Genomic DNA, 27923 nt, shown 5'->3' with positions numbered 1-27923 from the left:
CCTTTTCTTTTTTTTTCTGGCATGATTTCTCTATTTTTACGTTGAAATACAGTATCTGTAAAAAAGAATCACAAATAAATGTATATTAATAACTTTCAAATGTATACTATTCCATTACTGTACAAACACATTTTATATAAAAACTGACTAAGAAACTATAGCCCTGAACCACAAGTGTGACGATGATTTAAACACTACATGCATAGCGCATGCTACTTTTTGAAGCAGTTCATGCCCTAAAGCCTACCTCGCTAAAAGACTACATGCTAACTGACTGAATTATTACAGCACTATAAGGAGACACACTGGGTGGGTGACAGGGTGTTTGCTAGAAGTGTATGAATACTGATTGGGGAATTGAAGGTGTGAAAGATAACTGTGTAGGTGATTAGAGGACTGCATCCATAGTAAATAGGCATTTGAAGCAGTCTATGTGCTAAGGCCTGGCTCACTGGATGAGTACTTGGGTACTGACGGAATGATTAGAGTACAGCAAGGAGAGTGCCTGGGTGAATTTATAAGTGGTTGGCTTTTGACACCGTGAATGGATTAGTACTTGGTACTGAATGGGTCACTAGAGGAGTGCAAAGGGAGTGACAGGAGGTTTGCTGGACTGTATGGATACTGACTAGGGAATTGAAGGTGTGAAAGACAAGTGTATAGTATGTTAGAAGACTGCATGCATACTGCATAGACATTTGAAGCTGCATGCATACTGCATAGACATTTGAAGCAGTCTATGTGGTAATGTATGGTTCACAACATGAGTACTTGGAAACTGACTAAATCATCAGACTACTGCTAGGACAGTGCCTGGGTAAAACTTTTAAATTTTAAGTTCTGGCACAGTGGAGAGAATAGTACATGGTACTGCACTTTAGTGTCAAACCCTGACTCATTTTATCAATGCATAAGCAAAGAATAGCTTCTAAAGCTACTAAAACTTGACAACATGACCGGTTTTAAAACAGTTATCTGTCAGCAAATACACGATGTTACCAAATGCTTCTCTCACAATCCTTACCCAAATGCACACAGACTCACAGTGTGATTTTAGACAAGCAACACTATCCTAGGAGTTTACCAAAACTCATTCACTAGTCTAGAAGAGGTAAGGGTACTGCACACAATCTACATATTTAAGTACAGCACATTAGTGTCAAAGCATGACTCATTTAATCAACGCATAAGCAAAGACTGGCTTCTAATGCTACTAAAACTTGACAACATGACAGGTTTTAAAAGTTATCTGCCAGAAAATACACAATGTTACCAAATGCTTCTCTCACAGTGGTTCCCAAATGCACACAGACTCGCAGTGTGATTCTAGACAAGCACCACTATCCCTAGGAGTTTACCAAAACTCATTCACTACAGTGGAAGTGGTAAGGGAACTGCACACAATCTACATATTTCAGGACTGCACTTTTGTGTCAAAGCCTGACTCATTTAATCAAAGCATAAGCAAAAACTGCCTTCTGATGCTACTAAAACTTGACAACAAGGCAGGTTTTAAAACAGTTATCTGTCAGCAAATACACGATGTTACCAAATGCTTCTCTCACAGTGGTTCCCAAATGCACACAGACTCAGTGTGATTCTAGACAAGCAACACTATCCCTAGCAGCTTACAAAAACTCATTCACTACTGTGCAAGGGGTAAGGAGACTACACACAATCTACATATTAAAGTACAGTACATTAGTGTCAAAGCATGACTTATTTTATCAATGCATAAGCAAAGACTGGCTTCTAATGCTACTAAAACTTGACAACATGACGGGTTTTAAAACGGTTATCTGTCAGCAAATACACGATGTTACCAAATGCTTCTCTCACAGTGATTCCCAAATGCACACATACTCATGGTGTGATTCTAGACAAACAACACTATCCCTTGCACTATACCAAAACACATTTCTTCATCTAGAAGGAGTACTACATTTTAGTATAGAAACATAACTCATTTCACAAATTCATAAACAATGACTGGTTTCTAATTCTACCAAAATATAAAAACAGCACAGTTATCGGTCTGCAAACACATGAAAAACACAAATGCTTATCACAGAATGGTTTCTACATGCACACACTGTCAGTAAGATTGTAGAGAAAAAAAAGTACTCCCTACACTTTAGCAGGAGAAATACATTAGTCTGATTAAAATCAAAATAGTCTACATACATCCCCTCACAATTAAATAACTCACCTTTCAAGTTGTTTTGTAGATTAAGAAGTATATCAGTCACACACCAGATTTTCTTATACAGAATCTCTGCACTGTGCACCTCTCAGCAAAAACATAGAATGGCAAAGTTTCCCTTTCATTTTCCACACATATACATGTAAACATCAAATCACAATCCTTCACACATAAATTCAAAAGCAAACACATTTCTATTGGTTAAACATTTCAACCCTTTCCAAATGAAATACATTTCAACCCATCCCCCAATCTGCCTTCTGCCTGTTACCATAGAAACAGGTCATGGAACACTGTACTGAGCACACAGGTCACAAGTTCAGCACACAATGTTGCTAAACAAGACAGCAAGTGTGCTTGACTTTTCAACATATCAGCTTATCATATATAATGTTCCTTACAATCAGTTTTTGTTAAGCAATAAGAATCATGCGTTTAAAAAACAGAAATATACACCCTACCTTTCAGTGTGGAAAGTTGTCATACAACCAATGATTTCTTGTATTTTTTCAATTTTTTTTTTCCTTGGATCCGCGCACCAAACGCGATAGGATGCGCGCACCCTCCCGCATTTTGCCGTTTTTTTTTTAAATTTTAAAAAAGGGGGCCGTAAGCACCTCTAGAGGGTCAGAGTATTTCCACTCTGCCCCCTTTATATGTTTTACACACTTATTCCCCTTGCTTCTTCAGCCTCGCTTCTACCGAGGCAGAAAATGGCCACCAACAGTTCCTGGTTTCGAATGTAGACAGACACTCGACAGCCAATTAGCATTCAGCGCGCGATCGGGAGTGTGCACGCTCGATTCGGGGAGGGTGCGCTTACGGTGCGGGTAGGGTCCGCGGATCCTCCCCGGCCATAGATATCACTAACTTTTTTACCCTAATTTTCTCAGCAACTAATGAACAGATTCACACCATTTATGCAAAAGGCACGAGTCTGAACTGAGGACTACCTCTTTGCCAAATTTGGTGTCATTCCGTTCAGCGGTTCGGGCTGTAGCTGCGACAACAGATCCTATGGGAAATTGCATGGGGAAAACGCGTTTTGGGACCCCCCTTTTTTCTCGGCCCCCGCTTTACGAATCACCACGAAACTTTCAGGGTAGGAGCGGAGCGGGGCTGGCCAAAAGTTTGGAAAATTTTGCGAGGATTCATCAACCGGCGCCAGACTTATTGGGAATAGAATGTTGCAAATTTCCTATGGAAAATAGGTCCTAACTATCTACTGGCGACCGCCAGTAGATATATAATAGCCAAGTTAGGTAGTATGTAGTGAAAGCATGACGCAGGCCATCACAGCGCATGATGTCATGACGTGTGACACTGCACGTAGCATCACAGGAAGTGACATAACAAGAAGTGACCTCAGATATTAAGACCACACAGATATCGTTATAAGGTATAGCATGAGTACATTTAAGCGCATATGAGTTTTAACAAATTAGATTTTGCATTGGGGTTGTACCAAAAATGCTGCAATCCTGACGCAAAAGCTGAGCCTCAACTAATAATTTTTTTTTTTAAACCCATCCTCAAAAATATTGGCAACAAGGAGAAGCATGGCAGTACATCTGTTCTGCTAAGTTGGTTGCAAAGTCTGCATTTTAAAATATTTGATTGGGTTAAGGCATCTGCTGCACATCTGCCCAGTAAATCTCAGGGAATGGTAGTAATGGTGAGATAACTCGGGAGGTTACCAAATTTGTGTGTGAAATCTGTGTTTGTGAAGTCCCAGGGTTGAACCAAAGTAGTATAGAAGGTTAATGTGTCTCCTGCTAAGCACATTATGTAACATGCAGATGGCAGATATTTAGTTTATGTAGATAGGTAAGTGGGTTACTGCATTTAACACAGAAATCCTTTTGTTACCTGCAGTTCTCCTACGCCTTGTAACCCTGTCTCAAGTCACTCATCTTGTAGATTTATTTACACACTTACATGGTTTACTGTCCATGTACAATGTGTATGTTTCGTAAAGAGCTCTGACACCCTGCACTGGGATGTGTAGCGCTATAAAAGAAATAAAACAGTGCTATTGAAATTGTTAATTCTGTAAACACTGGGACAGACCCAACACATCTGCCATATATACAGGAACTGAACAAAGTCAAAAGCATGCCTCTCTTAAGTACCTGTGAAGAGATAACAAGCTGTGTGCTTTTGTTTCCACTCCGGTGCATTCACTTTTAAGTGTGAGGTTCCAGACCACCTCCAGTTAGCACATTCAAACAAAAGGAGGCCTGTTGGCCCATTAAGTTTGGCCTTTATCTTCGGCCCCGCTGGAAATGAAAGAAAACCCCCTCACACCTGCAAGTTGTTGATGGGAAGGGAAAGCACACAACGTACAGGCGCTGCTGAATGTGTACTGTGTCTGAAAATTACACTGCGACAAGTTCAACATAGTTCTGTTAGGTTCAACTTCTTGGCAGGATGGACGGCGTCCACCCCCAGAAAATAGAGGGTGGATGCCGTGTACCTGTGTGTACCCCCAACTTGTGCCCTGTCTATATACATTTCTTAATTTCAGCGCCCGATATGGGTTCTTCCTCAATTAACTGTTGTAGTACCCTAAAGAATCCTGATGTTGTCTTTATTTTGTTACTAACCATGTTGAAAGCTTTGGACATCTGCTTGCTTTTTGTTGGCATATGGATTTGTTTAAAATTTCGTTAGAATTTTGTGATCTAGCCTAAATCAACAGTAGAACAAACAAAGAACCAAATAAAATTATACGAAATACTCTATTATGTTAACCCATACTCGTGCTACTTTGCTACAATTCACTGCCGTCCCTCTGCTACTTTTTCCTCCGACCACTGCATCTGAAATATATAACGTGTGCCTGCCTTGCAAGTCCTCGCGATTATTTGTAAATGGCACAGCACAGGAATACAAATTATATACTGAAATATAATCTTTAACTGTATTATTAGGTTATTGGTGAGGCATTTCGGTACATTTAAAAATATTGGGTACCTCTCTGATTAAACCTCTAAGTTAAATATTCAGTGTCAAGTGCACAGTTAAGCATGCCGTCATTCAAGGGACAACTCGTTTCCTTCACATTACTACAATGAGAGTGACAAAATATGAAAGCAAAAGACGAGAACGCTGTTAAACACAGACTGAAGCTGTGTGCTCATTAAGGGCAATCAGTCAGTAGCCTGTCCATTGGCCTAGTTTGGCTTTGGCACTGGCAAATGTTGCTCTTCAAAGACGTAAAAAATATACAAAAATCTTTGGTGCTTGAGGGTAGCATATATATACTCCCATGCACACCCCCCAACACACACCCACAACTAACTTTTATTTCTGCTTGCGGGTGACAGCCTAAGTCTTAGGTTATGCATGTGACTCTCCTGAATGTGGGTAATACGAGGACATTGTTCATGTATTGACAGGTCTGTTTGGTCTCCCTACTGTTGATTTATGTCGGGTCTTGTGTAATTCTGGTTTTAGGGTCCAGATAAACAAACATAGCATGTTTTTAGTCTAAAACACTCCAATTTTGCATTTTCTCTCTCTAAAATGCATTTTTTTCTATCTACTAATTGCATTTTAAGAATGAGAAAAGGTTTTCCAACTCTTATAATGGGGGTTCTGAATGGATACCAATTTGGTATCTGGAAGGGGCATGTTGTAGGTGTTCCTTCTAAACACTGAATCAATATCTTATGCATCAATGTCTTGTGATTGAAATCTAGTTGTTAAGCATGACAAACTTAACACTTTAAAGGAAGAGTTAATGAATTCGCAAACAAGAATAAAAAAAACTGTTAAAGAAAAATAGGTAGTGTTTTCTGTTACACAAAAAAGAGTGAGTTTAAAAAAAAAAAAAAGGAAAATAGCTGTATTCAAAAGCAGTCACAGACATGGTGGTCTGCTGACCCCAGCAGGCCACCAACCCTGCGATAGCCTCGATTAGTTGTGACTCTGATTTGCGAACTGCTTCATTAATATTCATGAGGTAGGTCAGATTGTGGCCCACTTAGGTTCAGAATTTTAAGAACTGACCTATTGGTATAAAGGCTGGTTCTTTAAATTCTGTAGTAGTTTTAAAAATACTTGCCACAATTTGCGGCTAAGTATCCGTATGTCTAACCCTAGGTCCTTTTTGTTTTCATGCTTTGCTAGATGTCAGTTTTTTTCCTGCTATCTCATAATTTACAATGCTTCTGTTTTTTACCTAGGTTTTGAAAGTCAGATTTTATTATACTCAGAAAATATGATGACGTAGCACCTCCTGCCGTTGCTTTATACTTCGTACAATGCTGCAATAGTTTTTTAGGTCTAGATTTTGACAGTGCAGCTGTCAAACAGCTATAGCCAAAATTGTACTTTGAGTAGACTTTTGAACTGCTCTTTTCAATCATTTAACTTTTTTTTTTTGATCAGCCTCTTTCAGCCAATGCAAAAAGAACAATTGATGGCCAGAAAGCAGAACAATGTCATACATTCACCCCAGTACAGAGATCTGGGCCTAAAGCCATCGTTTTTTTGCTCACCATGCCATTCCAGTTTGGACCCAGCCATATGCAAAACAGACTTGACCGTGCACCCAATGGGAACAGCCCAGCCCGAACTACCAGGCCAGGTCCCCCCTGGACTGGAAACAAGCATCCTAGGACCGGTTACGGGCTTTCAGCCCTCATCAGCCAGGATAGCTTGACTCCAGTGGCATGGAGAGCATGGGACCCACGTCTGGGCATACCCGTCCCACTTGGGGTGACAAATGCAAAAAAGTACAATTGATGGACAAAATGCAGAACAATGTCATACATTCACCCCAGTACAGAGATCTGGGCCTAAATCCATCGTTTTTTTGCTCACCATGCCATTCCAGTTTGAACCCAGCCATATGCAAAACAGTCTTGACCCTGCACCCAATGGGAACAGTCCAGCCTGAACTGCCTGGCTGATGAAGGGTGATATACCTTGAAACCGGTCCCAGTATGCTTGTTTCCGGTCCAGGGAGGACATGGCTTGGCAGTTCGGTCTGTACTGTTCCCATGAGGCACAGAATCAAGACTGCTTTGCATATGGCTGGGACTAAACTGGGGTGGCATGGTGAGCAAAATAATGATGGATTTAAGCCAGATCTCTTAACTGGGGGTGAATGTATGATTTATTCAGCATTCCATCCATCATTTGTTCGCGTAGCATCTTTCAGCCATTGGGCTTAAGATTTTTTCAGTCAGATCTTGGCTCAGTCATGTGAAGCATTTATCTCCGCTCTTATGTTATTGGCTATTTGGGAGTATTGATTCACCTCATTAAAGTGTGTACATTAAACTTCACAAGAGGCTTCTTTTTAACTGCAGTCATCGCTATCCATTTCTGCTGGCTTCCACCTTTTGAATCTCGCTCTAATGTGCTTATATTTTTGTGATATGTTAGCATATTAAACCAAGACCTTTTAGCCTTGTCCGTGCAAGTTTGGTGTGGCTTGACAATGCACCTTTCTGTATGACCTCTTGTTCCAGTATACATAGCATGGGCTTTGGGTCGGTTCTCTTCCACTATTGGCTTGTTTCGCTCGTTCCTATTTTATTCTATTGGTTTGAAACTTTGTCAGTCGCATCTTGGCTCTGCCTAGGGGAGTAGTCTCTCACCTCATGCTATTGGCAGTTTTGTGCTTTAATGCATTTGAGGGGGATGAAGGGCTTTGTAATTGCATTGAGAGTAGTGCAACTTAGGTGACAGCTACCCCTCGGGTTTGTCAGCTCTGCCCAGGTACACAATTGTATAGCGATACTGGGGAGGCTCCAGGAATTATTTTTTCAATGCTCAACAGCAAATGTAGAGCAGATCCTTGAAATAGAGGCACAACAGATTTTGATCAGTCGCTTCTTTGAAGGGGTGTCTGCAAAGGTTAATGTGAAAATGGGACAACCCCAGAGTATCTCATTCTTCTCGTTTTGTGAGAAACACTGTTTCATTGTTATCAAAGCTCTATTGGCTTATGTCACAATTTACAGCTGTTATTTTTTGTTGGCTTTAAATAGGACAACCCCTGTGCACATGGAGCTGATGACCTTTGCCAGTACCATCTCCTGAGGATTACAATTAGTCAGACTAAAGGTGCACTTGTTTAGTTTGAGAGTTGGGAAAATATGAGAGCATGCAGGAGGCGAAAATAGATTAAGTTCAAGAGCCTACAAATAATGGGTAGCTCCTTATTTGGCCTCTGCCACAGTGTCCTTAACATTACCTGGCTGGTCCTGGATTTACTACTGAGTAGGACTTATCGTGTTGAGTGTTTGCCACCTGAAATGAACGACCTGCCGACCATTATCTGGAGCAGTCTGTTCCAGACACCAACCAGCATATGAAAGGGTCGCAGGCCCCTATCAAATTCTTAATTAAATCTGGTGTGCAGAGTTCTGATCAAGGAAATGCTTGAGCAAAGACTTGGAATTTTCCAGCATATCTTAATATTCTGCATGCCACAGGTCTGGTAAGAGCTTTGGTTATGTCATAAAATAGGTTATTAAGGCATATGCCCATTTAAAAAGTATGATACAGTAAAATAAAACAGTAATTTATTCATACTTAGTTTTGGTTTCCAACGGTTCCTTGACACAAAACTTAAGTTCCAATAAAGTACACTTTCAAAGCTTGTTTTAAACATTGCCCACTGCTGTTGCAAACCATGGGTGTTTCACATTAAAGATACGGCAAAAGTTTTAATCATTGTTTCAATTCATTTTTGTTGTGGATTCTTTGAAACCTTAGCAATACCATGTCAGCGTACACTAAATAACTCCATGCCGTAAGCTGTGTTTCTATTCTTATGGCTTGTATCATGGTTGACCGAGGTAAGGATAACAATCTCTGTACACATTTCACTTCTTAATAATTCTATTCTAAATTACTGCTCAAGTAATTCTGCTCCAATCTGGAAGTGAGGACGTATCACAGCATTATAGGCTGACAGAATTGTGCACAAAGAAGGTCCTCCGTACTTATTGTTAAACTGCTTTAGCCCACGTTATGAGGACAATGCTGTAGATTTTAGCAGTTCAATGTTTTCTTTCTGTTTTTTTAACTACTTTTTATTTTTTCATCCTAGAAACCAGCTCTAATTTGTATTACCTTTTCCCAGTATCAAAACATTTTTCTTGTTCATATTTAGTAAATGAACCTTCCTAAGGCAGTATTTATGGAATACTTCAATTTCCTTTGCAGGCCAATTTCTGTCCTGTTCATTATCACCAAATCTTCAGCATATAAAACACATAGGACGTGCAAGCCCTTCATTTTTGGACCTAAGGCCGTTGCTTCTTTTAGCTTGTAGGCAAATGTGCTAGAAATATGGAAAATAATAGGGGCGTCAAAACACAGCCCTGGCGCAGACCATTCTTGATTTTTATTTTCTGAGTTAGCGTACTTTATGCATCCACGATCACTAGGGCCACTTTTGACTGTCGTTGTTGAAGAATTAAAAGTAAATGCTTTGACATTTCAAGATTTAATAGTTTCCCAGAACAAATTGCGGTCTACCAAACTAAATGCGGCGCAAAAGTCTATAAGATAACAAATCAGTTTGTCCCTTTGAGCTATAAACTTTCTTGCCATCACCCACAAAATGAAACCGTGATTTAATGTTGAGTGGCCTTCTTTAAAATCTCCTCGTTGTATGGGTGTTATATTATTTACTTCTTCCCAATCTTTTCAATAATTACAACAGCATTTTTTAACACAATTTTCACTCTACATTTTTTTATAGATGGGTCTTATAATTGCTTCCTTCCAACTGTCTGGGAATAGGCTGGGAACTAGAACTCTTTGACATATATTGCTTAAAAAAACTCTGTGTTTGTTTTAATTATAACCGCTGGTAGGTTGTCTGGACCTCTTTTTGGTGTCTGCACTCTTTGTGGTCTTGGCTTATTTCACAGCATCCTGCGCAACTACATTTTTTTTTTTTTTTTTTTTTTTTTTAGTCCTCATTAGCCTCTAAAAACCCCATTCCATTTGCACCTGTGAATGGAGTATCGTGCCCTTATGTGCTGGAAATAGAGGGGGGAGAGAGGAAAGAAAGGCAGGCACCAGCTTCGTCTTTAACCGCCCTTGTTTAACTGAAGCGCCGTCTTCCAACTTACCCTCCCTAGCCATCACACCCCAACTCACCCCCATGTGCCAAAGCACAGAATGGGGAGTGGGGGGGGTGGGGGAGACCAGACAGCCAGTCGAAGCAGATAAGGCATAATCATTGGACTTCATTAATTCATTGGTTGCTCACACCACTCTATTAAGGGAGACCAAAAACCATGCTTTTGGGAAGCCTTCATATCCAAACTAGAAACATACTTTATTGAGATTAGCCAATCAAAGAACCTGAGAGGTGATGTAGCTATCCACTGTTTGCATATTTCTCTACGTGCTAACAGCATAGAGTAAAAAACACAGCCTTGCCTTATTCTCTGTAAAACTTTCAAGAGAATCTATACATCCAAAAATCACAGACAAAATGCTTACCTTGATATCATTATCCAACATGGCAGAAAGAGCCCTACTCACGTCATTCCAGAATGACTGAATCACGGGACATTCCACAAACATGTGTACATCATCCTCTTTCAGACTACCACATTTAGGGCAAGCTACATCTCCTCTTCTCCCAAACTTTGACAACCTCTGCGGTGTCCAATAGGCCCTGTGAATGGAGAAAAGGTGGTTTCTTCTTAGGTCCGCAGGTTTTACTATTTTAAACAACATAGACATTGATACTTGCCACTTTGTTTTCCAGCGAAGGCTCTGGCAAGCATCTTCCCCACAATTCCGTTGGCAGTATAAACGCCCCATCTTCCAATTCTACCATCAGCCAGTATATTGTTGCAAGCTCCTTTTTGGGTACTGCCTCAGTACCCAAAAAGGAGCTTGCAACAATATACTCCAGTTCATTTGATTTTCCTATCAACGTGCCAGGATCTTGGAACCAGCTTTGCATTTGCAAAAACTTAAATCTGGACACTTGTTCTCCCGTTACATGGTTGCATGTTTCCCAGTTTATTAAATGCCCCTCTTGTGTAATATCATTCCACCTTCTTAAGCCTGCCTCCCTTAATGGTCGAACCAGTGCGTCCTTAGTCCAGGTCGGTGAACCTGGTGAGTCCCAGATGGGGGGCATTTGACTATAATAAGGTATTTTTAATACTTTCCTGACCCTATACCAGGTCTCTGCCAGGCCTCTCAGGATCTTTAGCCGGACCTTCTTAAAGTATTTGGGGTCTGCGTATTTACACATAAAGCCAAAACTGCCACCTGGCTCCTGTCTAGCCATTACTCCCAGCAGTCTCCCAATCTCCGATAGTGTGAGTATGTTCAGCAACATTTTCCCGCTTTTGAATAAAAAGGCCCATGAATAAAATAATAGATCAGGAAGAGCTAGGCCCCCTTTCTCCACCCTTCTTCTTAATTTCTTCCAGGCAATTCTGGGACCTTTGCTAGCCCAAATGAAGCTGCTAATTTGACCTCCTAGCTTTTTAAGCGCTTTGCTTTCAAAAGGGAGGGGAATGGTATCAAACAGGAAGGTTAATTTTGGGAGGATCATCATTTTTACTAAGTTTATCCGACCTAATAGGGTGATCTGCAGATGTTCCTAGATTTTTAGGAGCCCATTGATCTCTGTTTTTGCCTTCTCAAAGTTAACTTTAGTTAATTTAGAAATGTCTTGTGGAATCATGACCCCCAGGTATCTCATTACCTCCCTATTGGTTTCGTCCCCTACTTCCATGTTCCAGGACATAACCTCGGTCTTACTCCTGTTTATCTCGTAGCCCGAGATTTTCCCAAAGTTTGTTGTTACTGTTGTAATGTGATTCAAGGTGTTTTGAAGGTTGGTAGTGTAGATAAGGATGTTGTCAGCATATAGGCCCAGTTTCTTACTCCAGCCATCAAAACCGAAAGGAATAATCTCTGAATCCTCTCTAATTTTCCTGGCCAGGGGCTCTGTGTATAAATTACATAGTAGTGGCGATAAGGGACACCCCTGTCTCGTCCCCCTACTGATGAAAACCGGCTCTGTCAGGGAGCCATTGATAAGTACTCTGGCTTTTGGCGTCCTATAAATGGCTACCAATGATGTACAGAAATTTCGGCCAAGATTTGCAGATTTGGCCACTGTCTGTAGGAAGACCCAGTTGACCCGGTCAAAAGCTTTGGTAGCATCCAAAGCTATGAACGCCAGTGGAAGCTCATAAGCAGATGCCAAGTCTATTGAACCTATTAGTGAATAGGTCAGCTCTTTCAGTGACCTACCCTGTATGAACCCCTTTTGGTCTGTATGGACCATCTCCGCCATGGTTCCATTTAACCTGTCTGCCAGTATCTTTGCGTAGATCTTATAATCGCAGTTTAGCAAAGATATTGGCCGATACGAGTCACAATTTGTAGTAGGCTTTCCTGGCTTCAGGATTAGGGAGATATTTGCATCATTCCATGAGGCCGGCATTTCAGCCCTCTTTATATAGAAGTCATTAAAGGTTTTGGCCAGAATAGGTGTCAGTACACAAGCCAGCACTTTATAGAACTCCAGGGGCAAGCCATCAGGGCCGGGAGCTTTTACCTTCTTTCCTTGTCTTAATATAAGCTCTACTTCCCCCTCCCCAATCTCCCGGTTCAGCTGCTTATTCTTCTCTGTTGAAAGGATGTTGTTTGAGCCCTGTCCCAGCCATATTTCGACCACATCCTGTGTGGGGTTAAGATCTTCTTGGTACACCCTGCTGTAATAATTTTGGAAAGCCTGCTCAATCTCCTTAACGTCGCTTGTAAGGGCACCTGTGTGTTCGCATTTAACCTAGTCAATCCTGTTTCTGACCTGTTCTCTTTAAACCTTCCAAGCCAGCAGCTTGCTACAGCCTTCGCTGTATTCAAAATGCGCAAGTCTGCTGGCTTCCCATTTTATTCTCACTCTGTCCTGTAAAATTACTGCCAGATTGGATTTTACCTCCAGGATTTTTTTTAACCGGATTCCCCGGGCATCTTCGTCTAACGTGGAATCTGTCAGATCTGTCTCTATGGCCCGTCTGTGCCTCGACTGATGACACTTCTTTGTAATAGCTACGTCTTTTATCAGCAGCCATCGTCCATAGTCTTCCCCTCAGAAAAGCTTTAGAAGTGTCCCAAATAACTCCATGTGATGCTGACCCCTGATTGAGATGAAAGAATTCTTCTGTCTCCCTAGACAATGCTGCTACGGCATCCTCTTCCTGCAGAATTGTACGGTCAAGAGACCATCTAGATTGAGGGACTCTCATTTGATTTCAGGTGTAAAATCACTGCTGAATGGTCCGATAGATGGACTCCCACATGCTCCACCATCTGAGTCCACTCAGCCAGATTGCTATCGATGAGGAAATAATCTATCCTCAACTGATGTTTATATTTCTGATTGTGGAAGGTGAAGCCTTTTTTTTCCCCTGCCCTCTGTCTCTAGATTTCGCAGAGCCCCAGCTGAACCATAATTTGCTTAATGAATGTTGACATTTTTGTATTTACCCAAGATCTACTGCGTGAGGTTCTATCTAAGGTGTGGTCTAAAACTGCGTTAAAGTCACCAGCCATGATGATTGGATCGGAAGAGTCTACCAATTCTGCTAATAAGTCTCCTAAAGGGGAAACATCATCTTGATTTGGGCCATAATATCCCACTAAAGAGACAGTGTGACCCGTAATCTTGGCCTTAACAACTAACCACCTTCCAGCTTTGTCAGAGCTCTGGGCTCCTAAGACCACTTGTGCCCCTCTTTTTGCTAGAATTGCCACTCCTTTTGTTACAGCCGTCTGGGATGTGCACATTGCTTGGGAAATCCTATTTTGGGCCTTAAAAAGGTCCAAACCCTCCTTATCTGTAGGCGAGTCTCCTGTAAAATGATGATCTGGGCTGGGCAATCTTTTAGGTATTGTAGAATTTTTTCCCGCCTCCCACGCGCCCTGAGCCCATTAACATTCCATGAAAGAATTTTTATTGTATTCCCGCCCATCTCACTAGAAGAATAAAAACCAGCAGCAAGGCACCGAAATACCTAGTCCATACTAATAAAAGGCCTTAGAGGCTATAGAGGATCTCTTGTTTTCTTTTTTCCCCACTGCTCCCCTCCCTGTGCTCCCCCAGAAACCCCCTCCCCATGGAAAACCCTCCCCAGTTTCTACATGGCTGAGAGCCATTTAGGTGAAATAATGGATAGGAAGATAGATGACCTCAGCAGCCTTACAACTACTTTGGAGGAAGAGGTCAGAGAACTCAGGGAAACTGTACAGGCAAACTGTGCGGAAAAAGATAAACTAAAGATTGCGGAAAAAGAGAATTCAGATAGAGTTGAAAGGTTGGAGAATTTCCAAAGGCGAAATAACCTGAAAATTCTGAAAGTGCCTGAAGGGAGAGAGGGTGAGGACATTAAAACATATGTTGTAAAATTGATCAAGGATAAACTTCAGATGGAGGAGTCAGAAGAGGAGATAGCAAAAGATATACAACGCGTCCATAGGGACCCCTTTTAGACTCAACTCTAACCGATCTAAACCCAGGAAAATTCTGCTTAACTTTTTAACTTGCTCTCTGAAAGAGAAAATACTCTCCAAAGCCCTTGCGATGAAATCGATTGAGGTGGATGGCGTCGGATATGAGATTAGATCAGATGTTTCAGCTACCACCTCTAATAGGCAATGGGAGATGGGACAAAGGATAGACACATTAAAGAGTTTGGGAGCCTCGGTACAGCTGAGATTTCCTGCTTTTCTAAAGGTTATGTTAAATAACAAAATGCACATCTTCCACTCGTAGAGAACCTGGATGATTTTCTAAAAAGTTTACAACCAGGAGGTTAAATATTTCTCCTGAATGCTACTTGACCATTAAAGGAAGGGCATACAATATTAAATAAAAATTCTGCTTAATGCAAGGGTTTGACTTTAATAAAATGATCCTGCGCAACTACTTATCTTAAGGTACACCTCTTAAAACCACTGCCTTTCCTTCAAGCATATCTTACTTCTGTGGAAGGTTTCCTAAATAAGCAATTGGCACGGTCAGCCATAGTATTTGGTACAACGATCCAGCACTAGTTCATGCTATTGCCACCATGCCCCCTCATGGTGACCGTTCACATTTTTCCAGGTAATGCCAACTCATCCCTCTTAGTTTCCTTCAGATATACTTTAGGGCATTTTAAAACACAGCATCTCTTAATGTCCAGCCTTTCCCTATCTTTTCCAGCCTTTCCCTATCTTTTCCAACCTTCCCATACAACAGATACAGAATGGAAAGAACTGCCTATAAGCAGCCTGTAAGGACACTCTGCTTACCTCCTCCCTTCTGTACATCTTCACTTTGCTCAGCTGCCACCACCAGTGTGCCACTCCTTAATGCTAAAGAAACACAAATGATGGATGGAATGCTGAACAAATCAAACATTCACCCCCAGTCACATATCTGGGTGAAATCCAAAACTTTTTTGCACGCCATTCCAGTTTAGACCCAGCCATATGAAAATTAGTCTTGAAGCTGCTCCCCATGAGAACAGTCCAGCTCGAACTGCCAGGTCAGGTCCTCCCAGGGCCAGAAACAAGCATCATGGGACCAGTTTCAGGGTATCATCCCTCATTAGCCAGGCAAGGTGGAACTGGTGGTGGGGGTTGTGGGATTAGGTTGGAAGTGTTCTCTTGTGGTGGCCTGGGACATAAAATACTAAGTCAGAAATTAAAATTGTTGACCAGGAGGAACATGGTATGCGTATCTGACCCACGCTGCATTGTGATCAGCCTCCAAGTTGTGCTTGGGTCTTAGTCTGCTGCAACCTTTAACTATCATTGGCACCTAGTGATTTTTGGCCCTCTTTCTGAGTACAACTTTTAAAAATTGGTGGCTGAAACCCATGGCTTACTTTCTGTTCCAGGAGCCAGAACATGGGAATAATTTTTGATTCTAATCTCTCTTTTAGAGATCCGACTAATCAACTTACCTCCTTGTGTTTCTTCACTCTACAAACTCTGAGGAATATTCTCCCCCTCCTTCCATTCGACTTGCAGTAAACAGTGGTCACCTCTCTTGCTTTATCAAAGTTAGACTACTGCAGTGCCCTCTGTTGGAGCCCAGTAGGCTATCTTGAGAAGACTTCAGAGACTGCACAATACATCAGTCCAGATTCTGAAAAATATTAATGAGTTCAAACCAGTCTCCAAAGCCAGGGAAGAACTTCATTGGCTACCCATCAAAAAGAGTTTCTTTTACGGTACTCATAAATCACTTTATCACCACGGTCCCGAGCTCCTCAAAAACAAATTCTTTTTATACTCTCCAAATAGATCGATTCGCTCAGCCATAGCTAAGAAAGTTTCTGTCCCTTCTATTCTCAAAGCCTCTTGAGATGGTAGAAGCTTCTCCTATGCTTCCTCCTGTCTCTGGAATCAAATGCCAGAGCATCTGAGGAATCAAGCTAACGTCCTTGCTTTCAGAAAATCACTTAAAACCTGGTTGTTAACTCTTCCCTTGCAGACTCCTTTTTAGGCAGTTTCCTCCTTCATACTATAAGCAGGGCCAAGATGCCCTTGGGCATACACCTCGCTTTACAACATTTTAAATCCAATCAAAAATTAATATTTCCGATTCCACCTATTGGATTTTTGTCTTTTTGTGTATTACATTTTACTCTGTTTTTCTAATTTGATTTAGGACTTCCTTTGTTTTGCAGTTTGACTTAATTACTGTTTTGGTACTGCATAATGCATTACACGTTGCTCTAAGTTAAGCCTATCTGTTCTGTACCATGGCCACCAGGATGTAGAGCTCGGGTTAATTTAGTGACTTTGAGGGTTCACTCTGACAAGGGTTGTGATTATGCTAGAGTTGGGTAGTCACCCACTCCAAATATTAATGCATCTTCTTACAGTGTTACATCCTGAAAAAGTACTGCTGTGGGTTTAATGTAGTGAGAATAAAATTAAAAAATTACATGCAATCCATTTGTTGATGACAACAGTAGTCGTTCAAATGACTGTTTACAAGTTAACGGAAAGAAAATATGGACAGTACCATGAACAAATGATAAAAATTTGAAATAATGTCTAGAATGTGGGGAATTTGGCATGGCCTCTTAAGTACTAAGGACAAGATGGTCTCCTCCTCAGCCTAGCCAGCTCCAGTGGTGCTGAGGACGAGACCATCTCTTCATTAGCACTCAAAGGATTAAATGAATCTGAAGAGTAAATAAAATGAATACTTGCCTGTGCATAGTGACACTTTTTGCTATTTATGGAGTGTAAAATATTTTGGTTACGGGTCCCCTCTAATAAGAGGTTTTGTATGGGAATCTTGTGGCCAGTTTTATTGAACCTCAGTAGGCATCAGATGTATACAGCAATTTTTTTAAACAGTTGATTAGGGTGAATATTTGGGGAATTGTTGGCACAGACTTGTTGCTTTACAGTTTACATTTGAGTATTTTTGCACTTTTTAATTGCAAATCTAAGGAACGTTTACATCTGTCAGCTGGGGCTTTAAACACCTCACAAGATCAGATACATTTAGAAGAAAATCTCTCCATATTAGTGAGCGGTTGGAGTATTGATACGTATTCTTATTAAATGTATCTTCTAGATAAGATATTGTTCTGAGGTGCTTCTATAGAGGGTTGGTTGAACCACATTTGTCAAATACCCGGGTTGATGGAATTGCAAATGATGGTTAGTCTCTCTTGTCTGATTGTAAAAGCCTACATAAGTACTTTTATTGGTTTAGTGGCTATTTTTACTTGCCAAGCAAAGATTTTTACGACCTGTATTTAAACGAAAAAAATGTTTTAGCTCACCCGAAAGCTATTGCAATTTTTAGGACAGAATGATTCTTCTACGTGATTGATCGATTAGTTAGATTTTCATTTGAATTGAATAACTATTTGCAGTAGGCACATGGTATTGTAAATGTATTTTGAAATTGTGATCTTCGATTTTGTTAAAGAAAATTACCAAAATAAACAATGTTTCAATTTAAAAAAAACAAAAAAAAAATACTTGGGTAAAATAACTTTAGGCATAAGTTTTCTTTGCTAAAACGTGGAAAAGTGCTTCCGGCCACAACTTTTCTCATTCATTGCCAGATTTGATTCTACTTGTCTTGACATGGTAAATTACAATTACAATAAGTAAAACATTTATCATTTTAAAAGAGTTAATACTGGGAGTAAAATACTCTTTGCTTTCAGAAAATGTACTTAAATTGTCCAGTAGTTAAGAAAGGAGTTTTATTGCTTCTTCAAGGAATTTGACTCCACGACAAGCTAAAATTATGGAGGAGCCACTGAGCCAACATATGACTGCCTGTCTGCAAGAACGAATGTTTAGCACGTTAAAAATAGGTTTCAATAAAAGTCGTCTCTGGTTTATCAGGGCCGGGCATATGCAGAAAAGGTGAACCAAGGTTTCTGTGTGGTACCCGCAAAGGCGGCATTCTTTCGTCTGATGCGGCGGTTTCCAAGATGGTAATAAATCTTTTGAGACATGTATCCCCATCCGAAAAGCTGTAAATATCTTTTTGAGGTGTACATTAAAGTGGGATGCTAGGTAGGGCAATGGTTTTGAAGGTATAAAAGAGTTCATGATTGTCCAACCATGCCGACGTATTGCCAATGTCTCTTTATCCTCCGCAAAAGATTTCCTTTTTGCCGCCACATTTGCTAGTTTACTTAACGTTGCCTTGTCAGATCCTGATTTCCATACTGATTCCAACTCCAGCATTTCCACACAATATTTCAGGTGTTGGCCCCAAATGTTCAGCTTTTCAGATTCCCCGCTTTGTTTTATTTCCTCCCAACTCTATCTCTTCATTGTTGAAGACCTAAATGCAATTAGCGTGTTCCACAGGGTCACATCATGGATACTGTCTTAGTTATTGGTTCCAGGACCACAAGGTTCTTTCTACCACGATCCTCCTAGTAAAAGCAGGGTGCCACTTTGTACCAGCACACTGACGCATTTTCAGATAATTATGGCTCTTTAAAAAAATTTTATATTCTCACAAACCATATGTAACACAATACATAGATCAGCCAACCCCCCTTCCCCCCAGGTTGCTGCAGCATACAGATACACAAGCAGCGTCAAGTGACCGTGTCAGCCTTACCTCAGACTGAAATCATTAACCACTCAGTTCGAAAAAGTCATAGATCCATCCTGAGACTTGCACAGATCAGTTAGTCCGGGGGCTCACCTCCCCCACAGCTACCCCCCCCCCCCTTTACTCTCCGTCAGCCTCAGACCTCCGGTCTCATATCTGCGCCTACTTCCGAAGCAATCCCACCCCTGGTTTATCAGCTCTCTACCTGCTTGCACCCCTGCATATTGGATTCCCAGCCGTTCAGGGTTAGAACCTGTGCACCGCCCCAATATCTTACCATGACCCTCCTGTGCACTGCTAGTGCTACATTGCAGAGTGAAAGTGTGTACATAATGAGGGTCCCCTCTTCCCAGATACCCAGGCAGATCAACTGAAGAGTGAGCTGAGGACCTCCACCAGCACCCTGAGAGTCTAAGTTGAACCCCTCCCAGATAGCCTTCACCCCCTGGCACCCCGCAGAGTGTATGGAGTAGCATTCCCTGCTGTCTACAACCCCTCAGGCAGTGGTCCGAGTTACTTCTCCCCATAATGCAGAGCCTTGTGCGCATAAAATATGCCCCGTGTAGCAGGTTTAACTGGATGAGCTAGAATCCTTCCTGGATGGCTACCTTCCCTGGGTATTTGTAGCCCGCCCCCCCACTCTTCGTCCTCCATTCTCCCCAGATACCCCCCCCCCCCCCCCCATCTTTCTTGCAGCAGCTGTAACAGGATCTAGCTGTTGCCAAGGAGTGTGTAATACAGCTATGAAATAGCATGGCTACAAAGCGGGGCGACCAGTGCCCAATACTCAAATGGGCTCTCGTCTGCCAGGTCCTGAGGACAGGGGGATCAGTCACATCAATATAGACCTTTTCCTTCCTGGGCCCTTCTCTATGGAACAAATTTCCTTTGGAATCAAGACTCATTAAAGCAACCCTTATATTCTGGAAAAAGTTAAAAACGTGGCTTTTTCCCCCAACAACTGATATTTATTCCTAATCCCCTCACTTGCCCACTTCTGCATTAGCGCCAGGACACTCCTTGGAGTAACAGCACTCTAGAAATCCTTCCACATTACCTATTCTGTAGGAAGCATTAAAATTGCCTGCCCCCACCAATATCATACTGGTTTTGCAAGTCTGTGAACGCTAGTCACCCCAGAGATCACCCACTATGGTTTGGCGTCTGGACATGAGAGCAGATTATGTTATACTGGAGATGCCTTACGGGCTATTGACGCCCACGCCTGTCCCTCTCATGGTAACTGGGAGGTTCTGGCTAGTAGCAACAAGGTGTGTCCGACCTGTGGCTTTAGACTGGGTCTAGGTTTTGCTACCCCTATCCAAGTCAGCTCTCCCTCTCTGGGGTCCTCGAGGGTTCCCCCCATTGTTGCAGCCAAAATCAATGTCAGATCACTCAGGAAACATTATGCCAAGGTTTTTGATCTCCTCGACGACAGATCTTTATATCTTCTGTTTATTACGGAGTCTTGGCTTGATGCTACGTCAGACCCCATTGTTACCCTTGCTACGCAAGTGGGTTATAAGCTCGCTAGAGCAGACCACCCAGAAGGGAGGGGGGGTGGCTATTTTTTTACAAAGGTAAGTGGGAGTTGCGGATGGGAGACGTCACCTCCTGGGCGGGCTGTGAAGCCCTTGATTTCAGCATTCGCTTCTCGGACCACTTCACTCTGGGGGGCTCACTGAAACTCTGGTCAGATGGCCTGCGTCTGGCTGAGGTGCCGAGAATAAAAAGAGCCAGAAGTGGCGGACGACTTTTTTCCTACAATGCCTCCAAACTCTGGAACTCCTTGCCACTTCATCTACGCCTGATCCCCAATCACCTGACCTTCAGAAAACAACTTAAGACCCCGTTGTTTCCCTAGCCTGCTCTCTGTTCTTGTTTGCTTCCACAGCGCTGTGACACTCCAGGGAAGCCATGCGCTTTATAAATGTCGTTTTCGTTTTCATTTCATTTACCTACAGGCCCCCTGGTCCAGTGGGACCGTTTCTACAGGCCTGTGGTGATGTCATTGCGCCCAGGGCTGAGATTTTCCCACTATGTTGTTCTTTGGGATCTTAATATCCATCTGGACCTGGTAGAGGCTAAGGACACGTTCATTTTTTTTTGGGATATCTTACATCTGGCCCAACTGGACCAGCAGGTTAGTCTCCCTACCCATCAGGCTGGCCACATCTTGAACCCTATTTGTACCAATTTCCCATTTTGATGCGGGACCCGTGTCCGGTCTCTTGGTCTGGCCACTTGCTCACATACTTCTCATGGGAAGTGTGCAATGTCTAGCCCGCAGCGCGTTCTTCCCGCATTCCAGCTTTCGGCAAAATTGCCCCTGGTGCTCTCATCCAAGCTCTGGAGACCTCTAGGCCCTTCCACTCGGGCGACCTAGAGAACCGACTAGATGGTTTTACCAGCTGGGTATCTAAGGCAGTTGATACTCTCGGCACGCAGCACTCTGCTAGACTGTCTAGGGATTCTCCCTCTAAACGTTGGTACAGCCCAGAACTAAAAGAATTAAAACGCGAATGTAAGATTCTAGAGCGAGCCTGACGCCGCAGTAACTACTGTCTCGCAGCCAGGCTGAAGGTCAGAACCAAGCAAAAAGTTCATTATGAGGCCATAGCTCTGGTCGCAGTAACTACTGTCTCGCAGCCAAGCTGAAGGTCAGAACCAAGCAAAAAGTTCATTATGAGGCCATAGCTCTGGCTAAAAGGGATTTCTACGCTACCCGTATTGACTCTGCCAAAAACAAAGCTAAGGAAATCTTTGCGATTGTTCAGAGCTTTATGTCGCATTCAGCCCAAGCTAGTGCGTCTCCATCGTCAGTCGCTTGGTGCGAGACTCTTTCTACTTTTTTCTTGTACAAAATCCGCACAATCCAGGCGGCCTTTTTACCAGGTGACAGTGAGATCGAGGCATCGACATCGCCTCCGCCGGTGGGCGCCAAACATCTTCTAGACGCTTTTATGCCGGTGGACTTGGCTGACTCGCTTAAAATGCTGAAGAGTTTAAAGTCTGGCTCTCCTTCTGATCCCTGTCCTGCTAGACTGCTAGCAACAGCAGCTGAGACGATTAATCCAGAGGTGAATCGCATTGTTAATTTGTCCCTCCATTTAGGCAGTGTCCCAGCGCCCTGGAAACAGGCCAAGATTTTGCCACTTATAAAAAAGCCATCATTAGACCCTCGCAGTCCAGGGAACTGCAGGCCAATCTCTCTATTACCTGGCTTGGCCAAGGTGTGTGAGAAGGTTGTCACCAAACAACTTACGGAGTTCGTCGAGAGTGAGGGGCTGTTGCATCCCGCACAGTCAGGGTTCTGTGCCACTCACAGCACTGAATCGATGCTGGTGGAGGTCGTGGAGGCCATTCGGGAGTGTTTGGACACCGGCGGGAGAGCAGCATTGATTTTGCTTGACCTCTGTGGCGTTTGACACGGTCCCACACTCTCTTCTCCTCTCACGCCTTGCCAGGGTAGGTGTGTCGGGCACTGCTTGGAACTGGCTTAGGTCCTTTCTAGAGGGTCGGGCCCTGCAGATTTGGATGCCTCCGTCCTCCTTTACTCTACAGTCTGTGACTACGGGAGTTCCTCAGGGATCCTCCCTATGCCCCCTAACATATATGTGACACCCTTGGTCTATCTGGCCGAGAGCCTGGGAGCTAAGTTGATGGCCTATGCCGATGACACCCAGTTGCTCTTTACTTGGGACAATGACGACAGTTCTGTCTCCTTGGCTCATCATTTTCTCTCCTCCATCTTTAAATGGTTAGCAGCTGCACAATTAAAATGTAATGAGGAGATGTCAGAGATTCTCCTGTTTGGAAAATTCCCTCCCACTTTCCGGGAAGCTCTCTGGCCACCTGAGTTCCCCCTGCTCACCTCTGTAGGGAAGCAGGCCAAGAACTTGGGGATATGGTTTGACGAGAGTCTCTCCTTTTCATTTCACATTAAGAAGTTGGCCGGTAATTGTTTTGGTCTCCTCAAGACTTTAAGAAACTTTTTTCTCTCCTGCCTCAAGCAGCAAGAGAAACAGTCACATGTGCTCTCATCCTGTCCAGGCTAGATTATGCCAATGCGCTCTACATTGGCATTCCTGGCTACCTGATAAAAAAGTTGCAGGTGGTCCAGAATACGGCAGCTAGACGACATCTGGGCATCTCCGCCAGGCATAGCGTGTGTCATCATCTGCGTTCCCTTCATTGGCTTCCCGTCGCTGACCGGGTGAAGTTTAAATCACTGGTCCTAGCCCATCGCTCCCTGCATGGCTTGGGACCTGCCTATCTACAGAAGCGATTCACCTTCTATGTGCCATTGAGACAGTTATGTTCGGCATCCCACCGACTTGCACTGGTTCCTCGATTTAGGTACCAGAGGCTTGGTGGTAGTTCTTTGGCATGGAGGGCTGCGGTTGCCTGGAACGCACTTCCCCTGGCTTTACACAATATCGCAGACCCGACAGCATTCAAGAAAAAACAGAAAACTTACCTTTTCACTTGCTAGGCTCCTTGCTCCCTTTAAAACATCGTGCCGGGACACTCGTGAGTAGCTGTGCGCGCTAAAAATCCAAATAACATCACATAACTTTGGAGATGCCAATAATGTCGTAGAGCCGGTAGCTCGACACCCTTCGGAGTCCCTCCAACACACCGAGTCCCAAAGTGGCGTCTCCAGCGTTCCTTGCTAATTTATGGCCTTTTTCCTTAAAGTAAATTTCATTAAATCCCTATCAAGATCTTCAGTCACTCTCTTTTCTAATAGGAAGGGCCTGAAATATATACATAACGGGCTTGGTACAATATTCATTTTAAGCATGGTCTCTAGCTGAGATTAATACAAGCATTGCGTCAGTTTAGGTTTTTGCTCACCTCTTCGATTTAGTGAACCTCTTCGATTTAGTGAAGAAAAGTACATCTCTTCTAGCTAAGGTGTCCTATATAGTTCCCAACTTTTTAAATTGTTTCATTATATCATCAATGGCAATACTGGTGTTGGCCATGAGTCTATGCCAAGCCCACTCTGTGTAGCTTGCAGTGTCCATTTCCTTCACTTGTCACACATGTCAAGCGTAAATGAGGGTGTAGAGTCTCTGTGGTGCTGTGTTGTCTGCCTCGATTGCAACTTGTCTCTGAAACCATATAGGGAAGATCCCGAAATTTAAGTAATGCACTTGGGCACTAAAATAACACAACTAAAAATAAGGTACAGCCCATCTGTTACTTATAGGGGAGGGTGAATGTCTTTCACCTCAGTCGAGACTGTTTTCCTGACAATCCCCATATATTTTTTTTTCCGCATTTCTTTATTAGAATTTTTGATCATAATAAAACAATACAAAACATGAGACAAAGACTGCAGAATTCTCCAATACTCATTGTCAAAGATACAATCCCATCCCAAGGAAAGGAGTCATGTCTGTACGGGATCGGGGGGGGGGGGGGGGGGGGGGTATACTCAATCAAAAATTATCCAGACAGTTCCCATATATTTAACAGAGTTTTAGGATATGTGGAGTAGGCTGGTCTTCTGTAGCTAGGCAATATTGACCCTGTTAAGATTTGTAGGTATGGGTACTGACTTTTGAATGTTAATTTTGAAACTGAATCTATATTTTTTCATTCTTGCATCAGGGATGGGAGTGAATCCACGGAATCCGAGAGGAAAAGCATCACATTGTCCATAGATTAGCAACTTTCTGAAGAGTGTTGGGTAAATTGGTTTATGGTACGGCATGGCGGACCCTCTTCGGTTTCATTCTGGTAAGTTTGAGATTTTTCCATCAATGTGAATAGATTCACGTTTGTGCATCCAAAGTTTAAATTGTGCTTCAGAACGTGAACTAAACCCCAGTTAAGGCCAAATAGCAGCTTGTTGCTTTACACTGTGTCATGTATTATGGTTCTCTCCTTTGTTTAGGATCCAAGCACCGGGGGAGAGGCCCACCCCCACAGATGGCTGACCCTAACCAGCTCTTTGATGACACCAGTGGTGCAATCCCACCCCCTCACGCAGCCTACGGCAACCAAGGTATTGACATGGGATTCAACGTCAACAACATCTTCACTGATCCCATGGCCAATGTTGCAATGACCTACGGCTCCTCCATTGCTACGCAGGGCAAGGATATTATGCACAAAGAGGTAATGCAGCCATCCCTTCTCTTTGGGGCTTTAGTGCCTGTGTGTTTTAGACATGGTCCAGAATGCTGAGAGTGACATTAGCTTACACTAATCTTGTATTGCTAAAAGTATAAAGTATTTTTAGAATGTGAAAGACTTGAGTTCATTTGTGGTGCTTTTTGATTGTCCTTATTTCCAAAACAGAGCAGAGTTTGTTGTGGATGACGAACCACCAGACACCACATGACGTGTCCTAAAGACATTCTTGTCCTTTGTGGTGGTGGGTTCCCTAGATAGCAAGACCAATGAGGACCTGAGGGGGGTACTCTAGTCATGTTTTATGGTTCCCTGTTTGTGAGTGTAATGCGGGTTCTTAGAATAATTCCTTTAAATACACTGAAGTCCTTTTCTTGTATTTGGAGTTAACATATTGTAGGCAGAGTTAAAAAGACGATCTACCCCCTTCAGTTTTTCTGTATATTGCGTGGCCATTGTGAGGTCGTGGAGGCCATTCGGGAGTGTTTGGACACCGGCGGGAGGGCAGCATTGATTTTGCTTGACCTCTCTGTGGCGTTCGACTCGGTCCCACACTTTCTTCTCCTCTCACGCCTTGCCAGGATAGGTGTGTCGGGCACTGCTTGGAACTGGCTTAGGTCCTTTTTAGAGGGTCGGGCCCTGCAGATTTGGATGCCTCCGTCCTCCTCTACTCTAAAGTCTGTGACTACGGGAGTTCCTCAGGGATCCTCCCTAAGCCCCCTAACATATATGTGACACCCTTGGTCTATCTGGCCGAGAGCCTGGGAGCTAAGATGATGGCCTATGCCGATGACACCCAGTTGCTCTTTACTTGGGACAGTGACGACAGTTCTGTCTCCTTGGCTCATCATTTTCTCTCCTCCATCTTTAAATGGTTAGCAGCTGCACAATTAAAATGTAATGAGGAGATGTCAGAGATTCTCCTGTTTGGAAAATTCCCTCCCAATTTCCGGGAAGCTCTCTGGCCACCTGAGTTCCCCCTGCCCACCTCTGTAGGGAAGCAGGCCAAGAACTTGGAGATATGGTTTGACGAGAGTCTCTCCTTTTCATTTCACATTAAGAAGTTGGCCGGTAATTGTTTTGGTCTCCTCAAGACTTTAAGAAACTTTTTTCTCTCCTGGCTCAAGCAGCAAGAGAAACGGTCACATGTGCTCTCATCCTGTCCCGGCTAGATTATGCCAATGCGCTCTACATTGGCATTCCTGGCTACCTGATAAAAAAGTTGCAGGTGGTCCAGAATACGGCAGCTAGACGACATCTGATTGTCCTTATTTCCAAAACAGAGCAGAGTTTGTTGTGGATGACGAACCACCAGACACCACATGACGTGTCCTAAAGACATTCTTGTCCTTTATGGTGGTGGGTTCCCTAGATAGCAAGACCAATGAGGACCTGAGGGGGGTACTCTAGTCATGTTTTATGGTTCCCTGTTTGTGAGTGTAATGCGGGTTCTTAGAATAATTCCTTTAAATACACTGAAGTCCTTTTCTGGTATTTGGAGTTAACATATTGTAGGCAGAGTTAAAAAGACGATCTACCCCCTTCAGTTTTTCTGTATATTGCGTGGCCATTGTGATTAAGTTGGTTCCAGAGGATGCGTTCATCGGTTCAGTTAGAGTTTAATAGGTTCAGTTAGAAGTTTCAATTGTATTGTGCTTTGTATGCTCTTTATGAGCACCCTTTGTACTAAGCATCTGCTTTTTTATGCAGGTGGGAGCAAGCCTATTTGTTGATTTCTAGAGCTCCCACTTCTGAAGCAGGGAACACAGATTCAATGAGTGAAGTCTGTGTCTGTATATGATTCTAGAATTTATCTTTGGGTGTTAGTAATAAAGGTTTAAGCTTCTGAGCAGAATCCTAAACCAGGGAAATGTAGTCTGTGTTTGATCCCTGTGACCTAGCTTGCAGTTGAGTTCTAGACATTCTGGTAATGTTGAGTTACTTCACCAAGCCAACTCGTAGGCCAATTCTTTAGATAACTGAACAACAATGTTCATGTAGGATTGTTTCTCATAGAGATATGAGGATGGCACTAGCCTCTCACTTTTAAAGCTGAAATAATAATGCAGATGACAGTAAGTACTTGGTGGTTTAAAGTCAGATCTTTATGTACCTGAAAGCCAAGGTTGCTGACTCTTGATATCAGAGAGGGGCGGGCACTTTGGAAAAGGTAAGAAATCTACCATACAAGCGTCCTCTTAGACTTTTGTTGCAAGTAACATGAGTCTCTGGCGCATAAACTTGCTTATCACACCGTGTTTTCATCCAAGTCATGTCTATGGATAAGGCTTTGTGTACGCTTTTTAATAGTTAGGTGAACCTTGTTGCTTGAGAATCTCCTGAAATATATTTTTGTACAGAAGAGACGTGAGTCTTTGTTTGTCTAGACCAGCGGTTCTTGACCTTTTGGCTTCCGTGGACCCCTACTGAAACACTAATGGAAGCTGGATACCACCACGT

At 42.8% G+C, this 27923-nt stretch overlaps 1 protein-coding gene across 2 annotated transcripts in view; it reads left to right on the top strand.

Annotated features, from left to right (window-relative positions):
* YIF1A (Yip1 interacting factor homolog A, membrane trafficking protein) overlaps positions 1-27923 on the top strand; it is a 189319-nt gene that overhangs the window by 7094 nt on the left and 154302 nt on the right. For both annotated transcript variants that reach the window (XM_085625806.1, XM_085625805.1), the window contains exons 2-3: positions 24939-25067; positions 25225-25448. In XM_085625806.1, the coding sequence (XP_085481932.1) occupies positions 25040-25067; positions 25225-25448 (252 nt within the window). In that variant the 5' untranslated portion in view covers positions 24939-25039. The remainder of the gene's footprint in view (positions 1-24938; positions 25068-25224; positions 25449-27923) is intronic.

The sequence above is a fragment of the Triturus cristatus genome, chromosome 9 (genome assembly GCF_964204655.1).
Source record: "Triturus cristatus chromosome 9, aTriCri1.1, whole genome shotgun sequence".
NCBI lineage: Eukaryota > Metazoa > Chordata > Amphibia > Caudata > Salamandridae > Triturus > Triturus cristatus.
The sequence above is the reverse complement of the archived record's forward strand: the minus strand, read 5'-3'. Positions and strand labels throughout refer to the sequence as shown.